The sequence below is a fragment of the Ceratosolen solmsi genome, unplaced genomic scaffold (genome assembly GCF_000503995.2).
Source record: "Ceratosolen solmsi marchali unplaced genomic scaffold, CerSol_1.0 scaffold6, whole genome shotgun sequence".
NCBI classification, from domain to species: Eukaryota; Metazoa; Arthropoda; class Insecta; order Hymenoptera; family Agaonidae; genus Ceratosolen; species Ceratosolen solmsi.
This window is the reverse complement of record NW_011948414.1, coordinates 6,859,179-6,881,054: the sequence shown is the minus strand read 5'-3', so window position 1 is coordinate 6,881,054 and position 21,876 is coordinate 6,859,179. Positions and strand designations below refer to the sequence as shown.

Genomic DNA, 21,876 nt, shown 5'->3' with positions numbered 1-21,876 from the left:
TTGTGTTTAATGCACCGTTTTTGTTTTGTTGTTGTTGTTTTTTTTTTTTTTTTTTTGAGGCCAAAGATTCTCGATTAATTACTAGTCTCTATGTTTATTACGTAGCTGTAAGAGTCTAAAGACAATACTAAATTCACCATAGGCCTTTTAAAATTTAATGAAATTATTTATAATAATTTTATTGAAGTTAAGTCTAACGTTTCACGATCGACTTACTCTTGGCACATGATAATATATCTAAAATCTTACTAGTTCTCAAACAAAAATCAAAGACAAAAATGATTTTAGATATTGGTCAATCAATTGGTCAATCACGTCTGTTCTAAACATTTCCTTCTTTCTTTTTCTTTTCATCTTAAAAACATATAATGTTCTTATTTGTAAGTTTTGTATACATATATATTATACTCGTTAAGATCCGTATGATTAAAATACGTTTATTGTTTACTTTGGCTTTAAAAGACGCTAAACGATACTCATTGCTATTTACAATATAAATTGTATGCTAATTTTAAATAATTAATCTATTACTTTTTTTTCTCAATATCATTAATGTATATTCTTGAGTGAATATTTTCATAATCCGAACTGCTTAAAGTAAAAAAATTTATCTAAAATTAATTTTTTATAATTTTATAAAACTCCCTGACACAACAGATTAATAAACATTTATTCAACAAATGTATAAATTGTTATGGCAAAATGAAACGTGTAATCGATTTGAAGTATCTGCGAAATTCTAGTACATTCTTATCCAAGAAATTACCTACAATTTTTAGAGTAGAATGTGAAATAGAGCAGAACGTGAAATCAATTAGTAAAATATACTTTTGTCTTCAATTATTAAAATTGTCTTTTAACAGTCAATTTCAATTCAAATTCAAAACTGTCATTTTAATAGCATTGTTTTCTTCACTTTTTTTGGACATCTTTCCTATTGAGTCATTAATTTTTTCCCTTTTTCTCTTTCTTTCCTCGCCCCTACAGTAATCGATAATTTGAAATTGAGTAATTTGAAATATATATGATATTGATCGGATAATTTTTGGTCTAAATTTTTTATCGAATCGCTACATACATTTTAAGATATGCCTGTATAAATAAATATCCTGTTCAACTTATATATTGTTTAAAATTAAATATAAAAACAATGCAAATGAAATTCGAATGCTAATACCCTTTCGAGCATTAAACTTTATATAAAGTTTTACTTAAAGTATTTTCTATGTTGATGAAGAAATATGTTATGTGATTTGAAATTAATATTTGAATTGTTGAAATTTTAATAATAATAATAAAAAACAAAAAACAAAAAATAAAAACTTTTCACCTACATGGACGGAAAGTAGTGGCACTAACTTATATATTAATTTGACCACACATGTATTACGTTATAATACATAAATACCATTGTTTTAAAAAATAGCTTTTAAAATCTAAGCCACTTTTTAATTAATTAGTATTTGTTTCCAGTGGCTATATTCAAACAAAATTATAAAATTTTGAAGATTCTTTCTAGCTGGCCAATCCAAATGATTCACAGTATAGACAATATTTTGAATAAAAATTTTAAAGTTTATATTAAATGTAAGAAAATGCCATTGTAAAAGTTTAATTAAACTTTAGTGTACTTAATATACTAAGATTAAACAGAGTATGAAAATATGTAAAAAAAAAAAAAAAAAAAAAACTTCGACTTCACATTAATACAAAATATGGATTTTTTAATATCCAAAAGAAAATGTTCAAAATCGCAATAATCTAGTATTGAAAGTGATTTTTTACGTTTTTTGACTTTTAAACTATTAAGCAAATAAGAGTCATGTACAATGCTTTACATAACTGAAAATCTTATACGTATAATAGCTCTATTTTGCATATGGAAAATTACAATTGTCGTACATTTACCGACTACCGTCGCTATCATGAAAACTATAAAATAAGTTTGCGAAGTATTGTAAATTTCTTTTATAACACTTGCAATTACAAATCACAGATGTTGAGGCTTATTAGAGATTCGTAGTGAGATTAACGTTGAATTGGTTATTTTTAATTTTCTATTTACATTAATTTTTATAAAAAGTGGCGTCTTATGTATTGTGCGTTGGTGATTTTATTGTAAAGTTTAGTGAGTAAGAGAAACAAATAAAATAAAATAAGATAAAAATAATGAAAGTGCAATGACACGCTGATGAAATTATGTACTCTGAAGGCGCGCGATCGCAATTCCGTTAGAAGGCAACGACTTTTATGTCATCGGTTTATTACTATTATTATTATTATTACTATTATTACTACTACTACTACTACTACTACTACTACTACTACTACTACTACTACTACTACTACTACTACTACTACTACTACTACTACTACTACTACTACTACTACTACTACTACTACTACTACTACTACTACTACTACTACTACTACTACTACTACTACTACTACTACTACTACTACTACTGCTACTACCACTACTATTACTACTACTACTACTACTATTATTATTATTATTATTATTATTATTATTATTAAATCATTAATATTATATTATATTATTACGAATTCATAGTGACTGTTTGAAACATTTTAGGATCTCTTTTTCCAAAGAAGCGAAGCTTCGTATGAATTGTAGGCAATGTTTTATTTTTTTTTTTTTTACTTTACGTTTTTTTTCTTTTGCCTTTTTTATAAATTGTTTATGGAGATGAAGAAATAATTTTAAACAAAAAGTGGCTAAGAAAGAAGCGAGTAGTTGTGATCAGTTATTCTATCTAGGTTCCGCAGATATATGATCAGCGAATCACATTGTGCCCGATACTTTCCTAAGTGAACAACTACATTCCAAATGTGTAATATTTTGTATTTGTTTTTTCTTTTCTTATTTTTTTTTTTTTTTTTTATTTGGAATAATTTATATTCTAAGGAGACGTGTTTTCTACGCTTGTTCGTGTAAGTAAATTCTGTCAAACGAAGATTTATATAATTATATATATACTGATAAAGGTATTAATTCAATGTATGTTTCAATGTATGTAAACTACGTGTTTTTTTTTTTTTTTTTTTTTTTTTTTTAAATAAAATACGATTCCATCACCGCATATACCTTGTTCTTCATTTATTGAATTCAATTTTGTTTTCTTATTTTTGTAATAAACATAATTATGAATAATTAAGGTTACAGCGAGATGCGCTTTTACTTTAATATAGAGCATTTTGTAAAAATAAATGAGACTAAAGCCGAATACGAGAGATTGATCGAGCCTAGGAGTTTATCTGTTTCTTTATAATGAAATTTTTATATTTTATATTATTTCTTGTAATTATACGACTCATTGTCATCTATCGTATTTTTTTCTCTACTTTTTTTGTTTCCTCTCGCTACCTACCACTCCGCCCACTTATAATCTACTGTTTCTTATGTCTCAACGCATTTAATATTGGAAATCTCATTTTAACGATTTTGCTGACTACTTTGATAATGATGCCTTGGGCATTTGGACAATCGACCCTATAAATTCCTATAAGTTCAGGTTGGCCAAGTGCAATGAGATTAAGACAGGCCGTGCCGTTTATAAGCCGACGTTGACAAGCTAATAACGACGTTCGTTCGTATTCGTACTCACAAACACGATGACAAGCAACGCTTAACGCTTGTCCCTAATACCTACCCCGCGTGCCGCTGCTACCGACGTTGCCGTCGCCGACTTAACCGGGAACAACGCCCTGAAGTTGCGAGAGGCGATCAGAGGGCAACGGTCGGCAAATCTCGGCCGCGCCTCTGTTGGCTCTCGGCGGCCGGAATCACGGGGCAAGACGAGTCGCGTGGCCGTTGTCATCCATCTTGCCCCGGGAGTCGCACCGACGTCGAACCTCCCGCCACGATACGAGAACCAATTCGCGCACAGCCGAGCAGTGCGCCGAATCGAGCGCATCGGCTACAATTTGCCACCAGTCTGACTTTCGAAGTTGGTGACGTTTCGTCGTAGTCGTCGTCGTCGTCGTCGTCGTCGTCGTCGTCGTCGTCGTCGTCGTCGTCGTCGTCGTCGTCGTCGTCGTCGTCGTCGTCGTCGTCGTCGTCGTCGTCGTCGTCGTCGTCGTCGTCGTCGTCGTCGTCGTCGTCGTCGTCGTCGTCGTCGTCGTCGTCGTCGTCGTCGTCGTCGTCGTCGTCGTCGTCGTCGTCGTCGTCGTCGTCGTCGTCGTCGTCGTCGTCGTCGTCGTCGTCGTCGTCGTCGTCGTCGTCGTCGTCGTCGTCGTCGTCGTCGTCGTCGTCGTCGTCGTCGTCGTCGTCGTCGTCGTCGTCGTCGTCGTCGTCGTCGTCGTCGTCGTCGTCGTCGTCGTCGTCGTCGTCGTCGTCGTCGTCGTCGTCGTCGTCGTCGTCGTCGTCGTCGTCGTCGTCGTCGTCGTCGTCGTCGTCGTCGTCGTCGTCGTCGTCGTCGTCGTCGTCGTCGTCGTCGTCGTCGTCGTCGTCGTCGTCGTCGTCGTCGTCGTCGTCGTCGTCGTCGTCGTCGTCGTCGTCGTCGTCATCGTCGTCGTCGCTTTTACCGCTATTACTGCTGGTGCTGCCGCAGCTTCAATACTGCTGGCGTGGAGGGGAAGGAGCTGTTGGCGAAGGTACCGGAGACTCCTTTCATTTTTTTCAATGTTCCTCGCTCAGTTGTTTTTTCGCCAGTGACGCGCTCGCATCGGTTCGAATTGTCCAGCTGTGGGGATCGCTCTCCGCCGAGGGTCGAGTGCGACCCCCCCACTCCCACGAATTCAACGGTGATCGTGCTCCTGTATCCGTCAGTGGCCCCCTAGAAGAGCCTCGGAGGCTGGGTAGGTGACCAGCATAGCGGAACGGTGAGTAGCACCGGTAAGGCGAGGCGAGAGGAGAGACGCTGCATCGCGCGACTCTTGTCGGTCCAGCTCGGGCGGTGCCCCCCACCCCCTTCCCCCTCCTACCCACCTCCCTCCCTCACCCTACCACTCTCCATACAGGTTCGCACGTGCGCATAGACAGACACCGCATGTTTACGAATTTCGTTGTCGCTTAATCTCAGTCGACAGGCGATTTGTTGTTGTTGTCACTGGCACGCGGTGCTCAACTCGGCTCGTCGAGATGTCTCTTCGACATTCCACAACATCCCGTTCCTATTATCGCTCCTGTATACGTATGTGCAATGGCTCTTTTCACCGGGGCGAACAGTGGCGGCCGCAGCGGGGGTTGGGAGGTTGACTCGAATTACCAATCGGTTGATTGGCTTAAGTGTCTCGTAGATAATATTGTGAAAGCGTAGGATGAGTCGGTCGAGCCCGACCGGCCGCGGCACGTCAATCGTGGCACTCAATTTCTCTATTATACTATACTTTTGACTTTACAGGCCATAGAGTATGCATGCGAGTAGGAGATTCGCGGAGTCTGTCGCTGAGCAGAAATACTCATTGCCGCCTTGAGAAAATTGAAATTGAGCATATCGTACGGAGTGTGTGGTTGTCGAAAGGTAAAATTGTTGTTCGTTTATCTCGCTTATTTTGTTCATTGGGGAAAGTAATCTTGAGTCAACCAACACCTTTTTATCGACGAATCATGCTCAAAGTTCCGAATGGGAGGAGAAATATCGCGAGCGATAGGCTCTCATCGGATATTATTCTCGTAAATAGCGTCGGTGATGTCGTCGTCGTTGTCGTGTTGGTGGTGGTGGCAATGGCGATGGTGTGTCATTATTTATTAATTAATCGATCGAAGGGATTCGAAGCCCTAAATAGCAATTATCGGATAATGGCGTAAATAGAGCGCCGATACAATGCCATCGCCAATATTGCAAAATGCGTGCGAAAGTAAGTAAATAAGTGTGACGATTACATCGGTATCGTCCTTGGCATTGAGATAACGGCCGAGGTAAATACGTCGCCGTCATCGTTATATTTCCATTGTCGACAGATCCGCGATTCTTAAATTCATCCGAAAATGCTATTCGTTATAATTGCGAGGGAGGAGGAGGAGAAGGAGGAGGAGATGAGAGGAGGTAGTTTGTATCGTTGGTACTTTCTAGGCCAGCAGCTCCGAGGTAATAAATCGATGATGCGTGCGACTTTGCATGCGAATGTCGCGAGAAAAGTGGCGAACGGTGCATCGAGACAATTCGACATTAAAATCAAGATTGAAAAATTGAAACGCTCGCCCTGACGTGATTGCAAAATCTATTGGAGCCTCCGTAAAATCAGGCGGCATTGTAAAATAATCAAAATACGCTTTTATAAATAAACGTGTCTCGGGCATAGTGGACTTAAGGCGTGCATTGTTAAGTGCTTGGAAAATATCGGGTAGATAAGTATAAGAGGCCCGTAATAATAAAAAAGCTCTCGCCTCGTATGTAGCCAGTTGTAAAGTATTTGTCACCTCGGTTATGTCACTCGTTTTAAATCCTCGCCCTCTTAAACGTGGCTAATGCTCGAAAAAATTCAATCTTGCGGGGCTTCGGGTTACGAGGAACCAAAGTGCAGTGTACCCTTAGGCATTGGCAAACACGTGCAAAGTCTAAACTAATAAAGTTCACGATTCCGAGATAAGGCGGCGCGGGCGCACGGCTCGAATTTCGCGCGAGTTGCGAAATGTTGATGTGCGGTCCGTGCGAAAGCGATTTTTTGAAATCGTTAGCGCGGCTTATCATTTTCTAAGGCACTGACATCAGGACTTACTACCTTGCCGATCATTAATTATCGATTCTTCGTAAAACTGTATATTAAAATAAGCAACGGCGGCGGCTACGGTTACGGTTACGGCTACGGCTACGGCTACGGCGACGGCAGCAGCAGCAGCAGCAGCAGCAGCAGCAGCAGCAGCAGCAGCAGCAGCAATATCACAATATTTCCGAAAGAAAATAATTTCCTTGCACAAACGGTTACGTATACGTCTGTTGCGTGGTTATGCAACGCGTGCCTGCAATAAATGCATAATATGCTCTCCTCGTCGTAAATTGTTTCAACCGACAGACTTTTGACAGATGCATTTTAGCGAAATAAAGCAGCTGTTAAGTAATATATGCCGAATAAGCTTATTAATGGAGCAATTGTTACCTTATAGCTTAGTTTATTAAATATTCTAACGTAACATTGGCATCGAAGAATATTATTTAATCTTATGATTAAATAGCCTATATGAACGAACAAAATTTTCACGATTCTTTTGACTTTTAAATACGCATATTTTTAATCGGGCTTGTGTCTCACCTTTTTCAATTCAAATGTGCCCGGAAGTTCATTTGTAATATTAATGTCACAATCGTCGAATATTAAATTGGACGAGGCTCAAAAAAAGGCATCGAAATACTTTTATAAGATATTATTATTTTTATCTCGACGATTATATATCGTAATAAATAGGAGACTTGTAACTCACTAAAGGTAGCTCTTGTATCGCTTATGACCGCTTTACCAAACTAAGATTGGCCATAAAAATAATTTTCAATTATTAATTGTTAAATTATACTTGCACGTTTAAATATAAGCGTGATTATAATGAAATATATTGTAAATTGTGTTAAAAAAAAAAAAAAAAAAAAAAAAAAAAAAAAAAATAGAAATATTTATTATTGATATTGATGTAAAAAGAAAAAATTAAAAAAAAAACAACAACAAATAAACAAACACCGAGAAGAAGTTAGAGATTATTTTTCAAAAGTTTCACACGTTGTGCGTGGTTCATGATCTTTTTTCATTTTATCGTAACTGTGAAATCAAAATAGGTTTTCTTAACTCTCTAAATAAAACGTAACGGGACTATTAAAGATTTGAAAACATTCGTCAAGGATTGTTTGATAAGAAAAAAGTTAAAGTTACGAACGATAAGCTCGAAGCTTTCTCCACTCGAATAATACAATATACATATTTTATGATATTTTTTATGCATTGGGAAACGGCTGTTTCTAATTTAAGTTTTAAGAAAGCAGTTTTGGCTTGATTCCGAAACTGCAAGTGCCACATTCATACCTCAACGGCTAAACTCATACTTTTTATGTATTCAGGTATTTAAAAGTAATATTAATCGTATGCGGTCGATTGTCACACGTCACCTACCTACTGTACAATGCCATACCTATTGTATTATTCATAAAACATTAAACATATATTTCGTCAATAATAAAAAGATTTCGTTCGATGATGCATACTTTATAACAAATATTGAAAATACACGAGTTGAATAAATGAATACAATTTCGAGTACTCGGATTAGTTGAAAATTAATTTTGTTAATTAATAATTAACTGTAACTTTATATGCTTCTTGTAAGTACTTATAATGCAACTTATCGGAATGCTGAAGGTCTTTGTAGCGGAATTTATATTGAAAATATATTCAAGCACATTCTTATTCCGTTGACGAATTTAATAAGAAATTCCATGATGCCTTTCTTTTTTAACAATAATAATAATAATAATAATAATAATAATAACAATAACAATGATAACAATAACAATGATAACAATAATAATAATAATGGTAATAATGATAATAATAATAATAACAACAACAACAACAACAACAACAACAACAACAACAATAATAGCAATAATAACGATAATAATGAAATCCCATTATATTACAAAATTAGTTCAACTTATTGTATTAACTAATGGTACATGTTTTTAAAATATCGCCCAGTTTTAAGAAAATTAAAAATAAGAAATTTCACAAAAATGCTGTAACACCGCCTGCTCTATACGATTATATATCATTTACATAATATATAGACAGCACATGACAAATGTACTTTATGAATTTTCATATATGTAAAATAAATAGGGAGTTTGGCGAATTGAAAAATAAAACGACCACGGGCTACGTAAACAATGTAGCTCGAAAGTATAATGAAGAGGCCATTGGTTTTTGGAATTTTGAGGTCGAGTTCGAGCGCTAAATACACAATCGCCAGTTACTTTTTCGCCCAACAATGTAGATGTTGCACCGAGTAAGAGAATCTGGGACTAAAACAGCCTACTACCCACACAGTTCATTCGCATTCGAACGTCAATTAAATAAATGTTAAACGTATTTGACTTGCTTATACTTTTACCTCGTTAACATATAAATCATCGACCGGTAAAGCATTGTCGAGCTTATGGGCAGTGCTCTAATTGAGGTCCCACATTTGTCGGGGAGGCGAAGAGAATTGGAAAGCCGAAAGCGTCGTTATTGTTAAGTGAGCTACCGATAAAGCGATTTTCACATTTTCACCTAATTTGCCTTTTTTGCCATTAAAATGCTAAGAAGAAGAAGAACGTACGAGGCAATTGTGGCATCATAATTTTTTTTTATCATTCATCTTGTACAACTATTTTTTATTTCGAACGGATATTTCGGTTATGCGGCTAATTTGAAATTAGAACGAATGGGTGGTATTTGCTGGGGGGGTATCGAGCACAGAAAATTTTCCACGCACTCTCGAATAAAAAGAATCGATTCACTAATCACCGAAAATAACCTCGACCTTTGTGTTCGACTTTTGTTTACAGATCCGAGGCTCCCTCGATCCCGTCAGAATACTCGAAAAACTAGCGCAGCACGTTTAGTAGGATATTTTGAATCGTTGCTTACCATAAACATTGCCCTGCAGTTCAAATAATTCATGCCAACATGGACAACTGGGATAACTGGTCGTCGATCATACGTTCCTGTGTATTAACATCCAAGACGCCGCTCACGCCCTACGAGATAAATCGTAAGTCATTGATAAACTCGACGGTAATATTTTGTTTTTAGCGCGTAACTGTCCCCGTGTTTTCTCTCATCTTAAGGTATTTATTATTTAATCAGTCAAAGGATTGAGAAGAACGCTTGATCACACTTGAAATAATTCAGACTCATACCTTCCTACCCTCATCTATAGGTATTTACCTCGCATTAACGAAGATACGAATGTATGTATTTAACGTATCTTACAATTCATTAACTTTAATTAAAAAAAAATTTTGTTCTTCGCGCGTATGGCTACGTACATGAAATATCGTAACATACCATTTGTCATAGATAAATTTTAAATAAATTTTAGATAAATTTTACATTAAAAATACAATAAAATTAAAAAAAAAAAAACAACTTATAATACAATTATATTACTAATACTTTTAGGTGACATATATACACTAGAGGGTAGAAATGTACCTTACCTCAAATTCAATTGTCGCTCTCTTGAAGAGATGCTGCAAAAGATCTCGGGTCTCGAGATAACCACGGTGCATGGGAGAATCTTGATCCAATCCGTTCCCAGCGAGGAAACCGCACATATCGCGAAAATGGTTAAGCTTCAGAGGTGGTCGAAAAAAAAATCACGAATCGTACGTATGAAATGTAATTGAAACTTGTATCGTGTGGTTGATGAAAAAAAATTTTTTTTTTTTTTTTTTTTTAATTCTAATTTATATATTTATTAGCTTGTACATTTAATTTTATTTAATATGCTTAAGACATTTCATATATTTATTTATGATTATAATAATTAACATACTTATTGACATATTGATTAATATATTAGCTGTTGCGTTTAATTTAATTTAATAAAGAAATATTTTTTATATATTTAAGTCGATTTGTAAATTGATACTATAGACGTACTTTTTTTTTTTTGCTTCGTTTACAACTGAGCGATTGAAATGTATTGCGTCAAACGAAATAGCGTATGGAATTTATAATCAAAATATGTTTTCGTTTTTCAGTTTCCGGCCACCTTTAATAAACACAATTCTCATGGCATACGTAACATGCCAAATAACAGGTGAACAATTTATAAATTTAACAAACATTTGTATCTTAAAATTTTGGAAGAAGGGAATTTTTTTTTTTCCAACTAATTCGGTAGTGCAATTTTAAAATAACAGTAATCGAACGGACATATAGACTCATCATAATATATCATTATAATGATAGGCTTAACTTAATAGACTTGACGCCAGTCAGTTTCAGTTAATTGAGTTCGTTTACTTTTTCTAATTAACGCATTAAATGGAATGCGATTGATATTGATATTGATATTCATATAAATTGTTGTTGATTAAACCTAACTTTAAAGGAAAATTATGTCTTACAACGTCGATGATTTTATCTCATTAGATCCAATTCATGGCATTATCAAAGAAGGTCATCGGCCACCTCTAATTCGGCATCGCATGGGACCTCGAAGAAGTCAACAATTCCCCAATCACTACCCAAACGAATGTCCTCGAGGTCACGATTCACTTCACCGACGCAACGTTTTAGTCAAGAAACGTCACCTACCCAACACAACAACACCCATTCGCGGCGCTCAAGTTCACCGTCCCAACGTGTCGTCAACTCGCATCCACAACCTTCCAATTCACCGTCAAGACACTCGAGTCTACCTTCGCAGCACACCACTCCTTCTCCACGATGCCCCAGTCCACCTTCGCAAAGTCCCAGTTCACCACCTCCGAATTTGTCGCCGAAGAATGCAAACTTGGTATCGTTACACGGGAAATCAAGCCTTTTGGGACCTGGACCGGCTTCCCCCAAGAATGCCAAATCATCGTCATCCATATCCCAAAGACTGAATATGTCCTTGACGCCACAGATCGCGCGCGCATCACCGAATTCGGTAAATTATATCGCGACGTTCGTTAGTCGCAATTTTATAAGTTTTCTTTATTCTTTTATTATTCATTTAAATTTAATGTGCTTTAAAAATTAAGTTATTAACATTTTTATTTATATATCGCGATAATTTTATTATTTATCGTGCCATTAACGAGTATGTTAAGTGAAATAATTAATTGGATGGCGTTGTTTAGTTTTTTAATTTTTTTTTTTTTTTTTTTTTTTTTTTTTTTTTTTTTTTTTTTTTTTTTTTTTTTTTTTTTGATAATGATACTTTGATCCGAACATTATTTCAAGTAGTTTATTCTTCGATATTCTATTATCTAATCTCAAATTTCAATCTTCATCGAGCATTTTGTTTTTTTTTTTTGTTTTTCGTTTTTGTTGTTGTTGTTGTTGTTGTTTTTTGTTTCTGTATTCCTTATCCCGGTAATTATTATTCGCATAGTTTTTAACCCACAAAAAAACAAAACCCGAAAAATGCTGCAAAAAATTAATTGTTAAATTGAAATTCTAAAATTGGGTGTGATATAAAACGATTTTTCGGCGATATTCCGCCGCTATACAAAGACAAATTATTTTTCAAATTAATCTAATAATAGGCATTGATTTGTTACAGCCAAGTGATTCACGTCTCCTGTTAAATAGTTATACAGAATCTAAGAAACTGCCTTTGCCAATATATAAAGACTTACCGACTAAAAATAAGTTTATATATTCGTCAGTTACCGTAAGTGCCATTCGCAATACTTTAACATTATTCATAAACAAATGAAAAGAAATGAAAATCAATAAGAAAAATGTAATTCATAGTTGTCTCCTTAAAGTTGAAGCACTCAATTTGCATTATACATTTACAATCGTAATATTCAACGAGAATAATAAACAATAGGCAATTTTAACGCTACTTGCAGGTAAATTCAAAAAAATACAGCTCTTATCCGAAAGAGGCCAAAACAAAAGAAGAAGCTGAAAAGCTCGCAGCGAAAGCAGCTTTAGATGATTTACTCGGTCAAGGTACGAAGCCAGCATCAATAACGATCGACAATAAACTGATCGAGACGAGGATATTGAAGATCGTTAATGATTATCCTAATGGCTTATTCGAATCGAGCGTTGTCGAGTGTTACACGAGAAAATATAGCGAAAGATTGCCGGATTATTGGCTACAATTGGTCGAACAGTTCGTCACACTCGAAGTCGGGGCGAACAACTTAACTATTTTAACTCCCCAAAATAAATCACAGGCTCCCGTGGCCTTGAAAACTGTTATCGAGCCCAAAATACTGAGGTTACATAACATGGAAGAATTTTGGCTTCACATCTACGTCGTATACAATATCATGGAGATCTGGGGAGTCATCATCGACGAAAATCACAGCGTAAGCATTATATAATATTTCATCAAAGTAGAAAACCTACCGACAAAATACAGTGGACACTTACCATTTAAAACTGAAACGATAAAATAGGACAAAATCGACGAACTGGCTAAGGAAATGAAGAAGTATTACGATACGCAAGCAATTGACACACCGGAAGCCATACCCGGCAAACACTACGCGGTCTTCGATTCCGAGTGGCACCGCGTGCGTTGCATCAGGGTCGACGAACGTAGCCAAATGGCCTGCGTCTTCTTCGTTGATCGCGGAGACGAGGACTTGTTCCCAGCCAGGCGACTTCGAGCTCTTTGTCCGAAATTCTGCCAGCTCCCGGAACAGGCGGTGCGGCTCTCGCTGGCCGGCCTCGAGATCTTCCGCGATTGCGACGAGGCGCAGACCATCCTCGAGGATCTGCTCGTAGACAAGGACGTGTACGTGAGGTGCGTCAATCACGACCAGCAGTGCACGAATGCTCTATCAGCGCAGCTTTATCTCGAGAGGGACGACAACGAGATCGACGCTAACGAGCTTCTTCAAAACGAGATCATCAAGAATATCGTCGATCCGACTATTCACATGAAATCCGTGAGCTTTTATAAGGATCATTCTTACTCAGTGCCTAACACTTTCCCCAAACATGCACTATCTGCAATAAAATGTTTTACAATATTAATGAATAACTCGATACGTACAACTTTTTTTATTATTTATTGTTAAACTTAGATGATTTATTCTCTCATTGACAATTCATTAAATGCAGGAGAGAGTTTTAGAAGAAAATATGCTTATGCACGTAATAGCAAAGCAAAATCTGTTCAACAACAGACTTTTCACAATTTACTTATCACAATTGTTTCTCTATAAACGCTGAGATACACGTGAGTTTTTGTTCACTGTTGCAGAAAGTCTAGGAAAAACAATCCTTTCCCCTTCGTCCTAATCAAAATACTCAACGCGATTCTCCTCCTCATTACTTCTCTCTCTCTCTCTTTCTCTCTCTCTCTCTCTCTCTCTCTCTCTCTCTTTATCGATCTGTCATCACTCCCCTAGCCTCGATGTTTACACATATCTTTCTATATGCGAAATGGTAGCTTTCAATGTACAAAAATTAATAAATTTAAGAAAATTTTTTTAGCTTTTATACGAATTATAGTATCAAAAATATTATTACATTTATTTAAAAAATAATTTAGACAATTTACAAAATCATCAAGTATATTATTCATTATTTAAATTTATCAGTTATATTTATTACCTATTCAAATGTACAAAAGAATAAACAAAAAATTTCTGTCCATATAAACTTAGTCGATTCATTAACGATTACTTTTTTTTTTTTTTTAAATTAAATTTTAATTTGACCATATCTAAAACCGTTTGTTTAATTATAATTTTGCGGATAAGATATTAAAGAACATACATGAAAGCACAAAATAATAACGAACGTTATTGATCATCTGATTAAATGAAATTTAATTTTCCTATACGTTAACTATAAAGCAAAAATTTTATATAATTTTGTTAAAATTGTTATTATGTAAATTCATTTACCGAAAAAATATTAATAAAATTTATATGTCATATTATGGACTTTAGAGATATTATATTGCGATTGTAATAGTAATAAAAAAATCTGCCAGTTTAACGTCAGTATATTTACAGAATTACATAAGGTATAATAATTTTTATAATTATAAATACTGTATTATAGTTATATGGGAGTAAAACTATTTCTAAATGCTTAAAATTTTTAGAAATATTAATAATTTAATCAATGAAATTTGCCTATCGGTAAAGTTATATACTTTTTTTTTTTTTTTTTAGGACAAAATTGCTCAAGACGTTTTTATTTCATCAATTAACGAAAAAGCAGTCTTCATACAGTTAAAGTCAGAAGGATTAACATATCTCAAGATGCTAATGAACGAATTAACCAAAGAATATTTAAATAATCCTTCTTTTAAAGCAAAACCAATTTTGCAATTTGATAAAACGAAACTTTATTTGGTCAAAAGTACCGAGGACAATAATTGGTACAGAGTGAAAATTACGAAAATTGAAAATGATATTAAAATACAAGTATTTTGTATCGACGAGGGAAATACGTTGGCTGTTAAAAAAACAAGTTTAATTCTATTGGAAGATATATCGGATTTATTAGCCGTATATCCGAATCAGGTAAATAAATATTAAACTTATAATTCAAATATATAATAATCAAGTGAACAAACATTATAAAATTCATAAAATTACTAAAATTGCCTTAAATTCTAAGATTTATTTTAACATTTTATTTTAACGTCGCACACAAATACAATAATATAATTAATATCGAATTTAGATAGAACTAATAGAATTCAAATTTAATACTAAATATAACATTATTGTTTTTTGTTTTACTTTCCAATTGTTCAATCTACAATTAATAATTCCAATTGCTCAAAGATACTACGAATATGCATATTAATAAAATTAACTTTAAATTTCTATCCCATCGATTTTCCTTATCGACCTTTAATATTAATATTAATTTGTTAAGCTTATTTAGCTGTACAAAATTATGAATTTTGTCTCACATTCTGATAAATCACCGAATTAATTGTACATTTTTTGCATTTTTTAGGCTGTGCAAGTACGTCTTCATAAAATTTCACCAATAATGTTTAATACGAAGATGGTAAATCATTTGCGCGATTTAGCGCCAAAAACGGACATTTTTTACATGAAAGTTATCAATAGCGTCGATAACATTCCGATAGTCGAATTTTACAAGAGGACAGAAAAAAATTATTTAGCTTCACTCAACGACACATTGACACTCGAGCCTGAAATAATGTAAGCTCTGTGGATAAAAATTTCTATAAGATTTTTTTTTTTCTTACGCACACATACATAATCACAATCGAATAATATGAAATTAATTTTCTCAAACGAATTTTACCACAATAATTATTCATTATTTTTCCTTAACGTTTGCAGCTCAAAGGACGATAATAATAATGCAAAACCAAATGCCAGAAATGATAGATCGGTAATGGATTCGCGTTCTGAATTTCCACTGAAAGCGCCACACATTCCTGCGATTAATTCATACTTCGATGTCTATATTGTAATGGCAGCTCATCCAGGTAATTTTATAGTACAGCCACTTCAAAGCATACGTGAACTGAAGGTAAGCTTTCCCTTTAAATATATTTATTTTCATTTTAATGCCTATTACTAATGTTTATTGTTAATTTTTAATGATATTAATTGTTTATATTTGCCAGAAATTGATGTCAGATTTGTCGGATGTTTGCGAATCATACACTGGTTCCCCTATTACGCCGGGTAGCGTAAAAGTTGGAAGCATGTACGCAGTGAAATATGACGATGGAAAATGGTATCGGTAAGCTAGTAAACTAAATTTTATGTTAAAATGTTGATTAAGTAAAAGAAATTTCTCATGGATTACGTATTGTAAAAACAATATCTAATTGTATCTTGGAAATATTTCAATACGTAAGAAAATTTAAATATTAACAAATTATTATATTACGCATACGACATTATATTTCATGCTTTTAGTGGTTACGTATCACAAATTATCGCCAAAAATATTTGCGCGATACATTTTTGTGATTACGGCGATTACAGAACTGTATTTCTGGAAAACTTACAACCACTGCAAAATCAGTTTTATGATTTACCATATCAAGCTATTAGAGCTAAATTATTCGGTAAGTATTACATTAATATTATTTATGACCTACTCGCTATCTGTAATAATGAGCTTAATCATTATTTTAGGTGTAGAGCCGAAATTAAAGGGCGATTGGACAGTTACAGATTCGTTGCGCTTCAATGACTTAGTTGTGGCGAAAACCTTTGTTTCTGTCGTTCAGTCTTGCGATATACAAAATATAAAAACTAGTGAAATAATTTTAGGATTAGAATTAATAGACACAAGTACAGCCGACGACATATATATTAGCAATATACTTGTTGATGAAAATATAGGAGTCAAAGTTGAGAAACTTAAAGCCTGAAAAGCGAAATGACAATAGTATTAATAAATAAGTTATATTGATATAAAATTTTTCTATTTTTTCAATGGAAAAAGTATAGCAAATGCCTGGTTTGGATATATAATCTACTTAGATGTAAATTATAAATATCCTCTAACGGGCTGTAAAATATATTTTTCTATTTAAGAATTCAACAATAATTCTATTCAATAAAAATTTTTTTCATTTTTATTACTTATATATAATTCTTAGCCATTTGATATACGTAATAAGAATGTTTAAAATACTTGAGAAAGATGACCGTTATTAGAAAGTTCTTAGATATGAATAATAAGATAAAAACGTTGTTATTTAATAACTTATGTAAATATTTAATTAGTTAGGATTGAAATTCAATAATATGCAAAATATGCAATCTATGCATCTTAACAAACATCATTCGTCATAAAGTGAAATTAATATAATTAAATTAATAGTTAATATAAACTTTGTAATTTGTGAAAAGTTCGTGTTTACAATAATTCTGACATTTTGCATATTATTTAATATATTAAATTATATAAACAAAAACAAAAACAAAAACAAAAACAAAACAAAAAAAAACAAAAACAAAAAAATAAAAAGAGAAATAATGAAAATCTTTAAAAAAAATGTATTAATAAAATAGCATGAATTATTTTTCAACCAAAAATTAAGGAAAAAAGTAACATTGATAGTCTATCAATACATCAAGTATTTATATTATATTATATGCTTTTGTTATGTAATTGCATAAAAAAATATTTTTACTTTAATACTATTAGTAAAAAATTTAGTAGTTAAAAATAATATTCTACATCTGTACTTTTAATTTATTAACGTAATGACTATGCTTTAAAAACAATATTTCTAACATCAAATGCTCTAATATAAATTTTTATTTGAATATTATGAAAAATTGAATATACACACACACACACTATATAATTGTACATGTGTCATTATTGATACAAAAATTTTTTATCAATTTCAATTTTGTTTATGAAAATGAAAACGTTGCTTATATATTTTTTTATTTGTTAAATATAGACTGCGATAAATGTCATCGGAATTAAATGAAAGTTGGGACAATCAAATAGCACTTTCACAATTGTTATTTAAAAAAATTTGTTGTATATTTATAATATCAAACTTATTATTTTATTTTCACTTATTTATTTTGGCAACGAGTTCAGTATAATATATAATTGAATATTTAGTGTCATTAAAAACGACTGAGATTAATGCTGTTATAGTGTTAAACATACGATATTGATTTTATTTAACAATAAAATTATTTTTATTTATTTTTTTCTTTTAATATTTATTCTGTAATATATATTTGCTTCAAATTATGCAACTCTTCGATGAATTAATTATTTATTCAATATATTTAATTAAATAAGTGATATATACTTGGTTCTTGGCAATAGATTGTAAGATAAATCGTAAAGGATAAAAAAATAAAATAAATATTAAAAGGAATATAAAAAATTGTTACTAATTTAGGATTAAATAAAAATTTTAAAGATAATATTCGAAGGCGGAAATTTAAAAAAGAAAAAACATCGCTGCAGATATGTAATAAGCTGAATATAAAGGCTGAATAGTCTTTTTTTTGTATTATCGGTATTTTTCTGAATTCCAATGATTATTGATATTTCTCTAAGGACCAATTGTTATTATTAAGTAAACTAATTACGTTTTATATTAATGCGTATGCGATGAGAATCTATGAAATTGTATACATACATATGTACAAGTATATACAATTAATATAACCAGTCGTTTAGTAAAACAGAAAACTGAAAAAAAAGTGACTCTCTTTAGATGCTACTGGGTATCGGTAAGTCTTGCTTTCATAATTAATGCTAAGCTGATCTAAGATACAGGTACTATAGACACTCTTTTCTAAGTAATTTTTTTTTCTTTTTTCTTTCATATTATAAGCGCTGTATCGTACGAAATCCAACTCCCAAACTGAATTACATATGCAACAAACAAAATAATATTTTCTGTGTAACGATTAATCTATATCTATAGATTATAGTATGATCAATTAAGCGTTTTCAATATAATTTTAAATTCATGTGTTTGCGTTAATAAAATTAATAAGACAATGAGGCTTATATAATGTGTGAAAATAAAAGAGAATGAAGTGCAACTAATACAATTTAGAATACTACAAAATTATAAAATTAAATTATAAATTACTATTATTATTTGGTTAAATATTGCATTCAATATTATTATATCACATACACTGTGTGAAATTTAACATTTCAAAGCGATTTATCTACTTTCATTATAAAAATTCAGAATTCGTTATAATTATTATATAATAAATAATAGTAAAATTCTAATATTTGTATGACGAATATATCTAGTAGAAGTATGTATTTGCAAATATAAGTGCAAGATAACAATATTTATGATTTTTTTCTTATTATTAGCTTGAAAGTACCGTTCAATATAACGTTAATAAAACTCATGTTCTTAATCAATATATATATATATATATTACAAATTATGTTTTAAGATTTTAGTAGCCAAACAATCGTAAATTCGAATCGGACATCGTTAATGTATAATTGACTTGTGACCAATAAAATGAAAGATGATTGTAAAAAGCATTTAAAATTTATTCTTTAACTTAATCGTATAAAACTGCCGTAAAAAAATTAATATCAAAATATACATGTTATATCAACTTGTTATTTAAGGATATATTGACTCTTGTTAATTACAAAAATACTGATCCATTTATGTCCAAATATTTTAAGAAGAACGTCGATTAAAGTAAATTACTAAGAACGGAGACTAAAGTTATTATAAGACAATTGTAGAGCATTGATAACTTAAGGATCTTGAAATACTTGTTTAAGTAATATTTACCGTTAATAAATTATTCGTACAATTAAAGATTTTTCAAATAATAAAAATATAAATAAATAATCTAATGTTTTTGATAATAGTATTAGAAAAAATATTTGTTCGATTATTAGCTTTTTAACTATTAAATTAATAGAATAAATAATAGAAGATATAATAGAATTAAATTATTGTTAATTTTGTCATATAATATTGTTGCTTAAATATACTTTATACGTGCACGCTTTAGCCCGATGTTATTGAATATATTTGCTTCTTCAAGTAATAATAAAACTACTTAATTTCTTAAAAATAGAATATTTATAAAATGTGCGAAAGGCGTACTCCTTCTTCTTTATAACTTTATTTACCTCCTGTTTATTGCTAATATAAAAAAAATGTTAGATACATATTAAACATAACGCAATCTAATAGTAAAACATAAATTTTTTATTGTTAAATTGGTAACACAAATCGTATGCCATTGTGCTACAAACATTCTAGGAGAAATTTTACAAATTTTTGTACGTTAAAGATTATTTTCACGAATTCTTACATATTAAACTTGTTTATTAGATTATATGATTGATTTACTGATGTTAACGTTATTTATACCTACATTCGTACGAAAAATTGCAATTATAAGTCTGAATGTCCGTATGAGTTAAGATTGAACGAAACATTTATCAAGTTTTTAAAAAAATGCTGAAACACATAGAATTATAGAAGTAAATGTTTATATGGGATATATTATAACGTGGCATATATATATATATACATATATATATATATATATATATATATATATATATATATATATATATTATCGATACAATAACATTTAAGAATTATATTTTTAATAGATATTTTTTATATTAAAAAATAACCATTAGACGTAGGATATTTCATAATACTGTTAAGTGGATCTGTTGAAGTCTATCGGACAAAATTAATTAAGCCAAATTATTTTAATATTATGGAAAAACTGCAGTAGATTATGAGTATAATTTGAAAAACAACATATTACATTTAATTACTTTGATAATTACCTGATATACTTTTTATCACAAAGTGGATAGCAGCAACAATAATTATCACATAAAAATACTGCACATGTTTATTTTATATCAAACTACTTGTTACACAATAATGAAAATAATCGCGAACATTATTATGGAATATAATACATGAAAATTATAGCTATGATGATAATTATTATAATTATATTGACATAAGGTTTAATAAATTACATGAAAAAGGCCACTTACATAATCGATACAATCAACAAATTCAATTAAAATGGGAATATATATATATATATATGAATGGAGGTAATCAATGTTATGAAAACTAGTAGCGTTAAAATAATGATACCACATGAATGCATTTTAAATCATAAAATTATTAGTTCTAGTCATTGAATAGATTTTCTCACAATTAACTGATATGTAAAAAAAAATCCAAAAAATCGGAAAAATATTAATAGAACAAAATACATTATTTCGTATTTATTAGAATATATTATTTCCATTAGCAATAAAATAAAAAACAATTGAATAAAATAGCTTGCTAACATTTTTTTTTATTTTTTTTTTTTATCAAAGACCATATGATTCGTTAATATAAATGTGAAATTTCACGAATATATTACAGGAAAAACAACGTAATTTAGATAATCACTTTAAAAAAAAAAATAATAATAATAAATAAAAAAAAACGATGATTTTGTTGGTACGAGATTTATAGTTGGATTGAGTAAGGAAAAATCCTATAATAATTTCCTCCTTCGTCATTTCTTTTTTACGTTTCTAACTCTAATATTATTTACTCTATTATTCATCAATATATAATATATTTCCAATCTCAACGACAACAAAAATTCTGCACTCATAAATAGTAATGCATAGCCTATTCGACAATTAAAGAATATATCGAAACGTGTAATTTAGTATTTAGAGAATAATTTTCTTAAAGCATTTGATTTAAGTACATAAGGTTTTTATTCG

The 21,876-nt window shown here is 31.6% G+C and overlaps 1 protein-coding gene across 1 annotated transcript; it reads left to right on the top strand.

Moving 5' to 3' along the window:
- The first annotated feature begins 4,764 nt into the window (after window positions 1–4,764).
- tapas (tudor domain-containing protein 7 tapas) lies at window positions 4,765–17,170 on the top strand. Its single transcript, XM_011507396.1, has 14 exons — window positions 4,765–4,845; window positions 9,498–9,703; window positions 10,114–10,323; window positions 11,092–11,288; window positions 11,369–11,593; window positions 12,212–12,322; window positions 12,507–12,974; window positions 13,065–13,559; window positions 14,799–15,152; window positions 15,598–15,809; window positions 15,954–16,146; window positions 16,244–16,362; window positions 16,542–16,693; window positions 16,764–17,170. Exons 2-14 carry the CDS (start codon window positions 9,619–9,621, stop codon window positions 17,000–17,002), a joined length of 3,060 nt encoding a protein of 1,019 aa, XP_011505698.1. The 5' UTR covers window positions 4,765–4,845; window positions 9,498–9,618; the 3' UTR covers window positions 17,003–17,170.
- The last annotated feature ends 4,706 nt before the right edge of the window (window positions 17,171–21,876 follow it).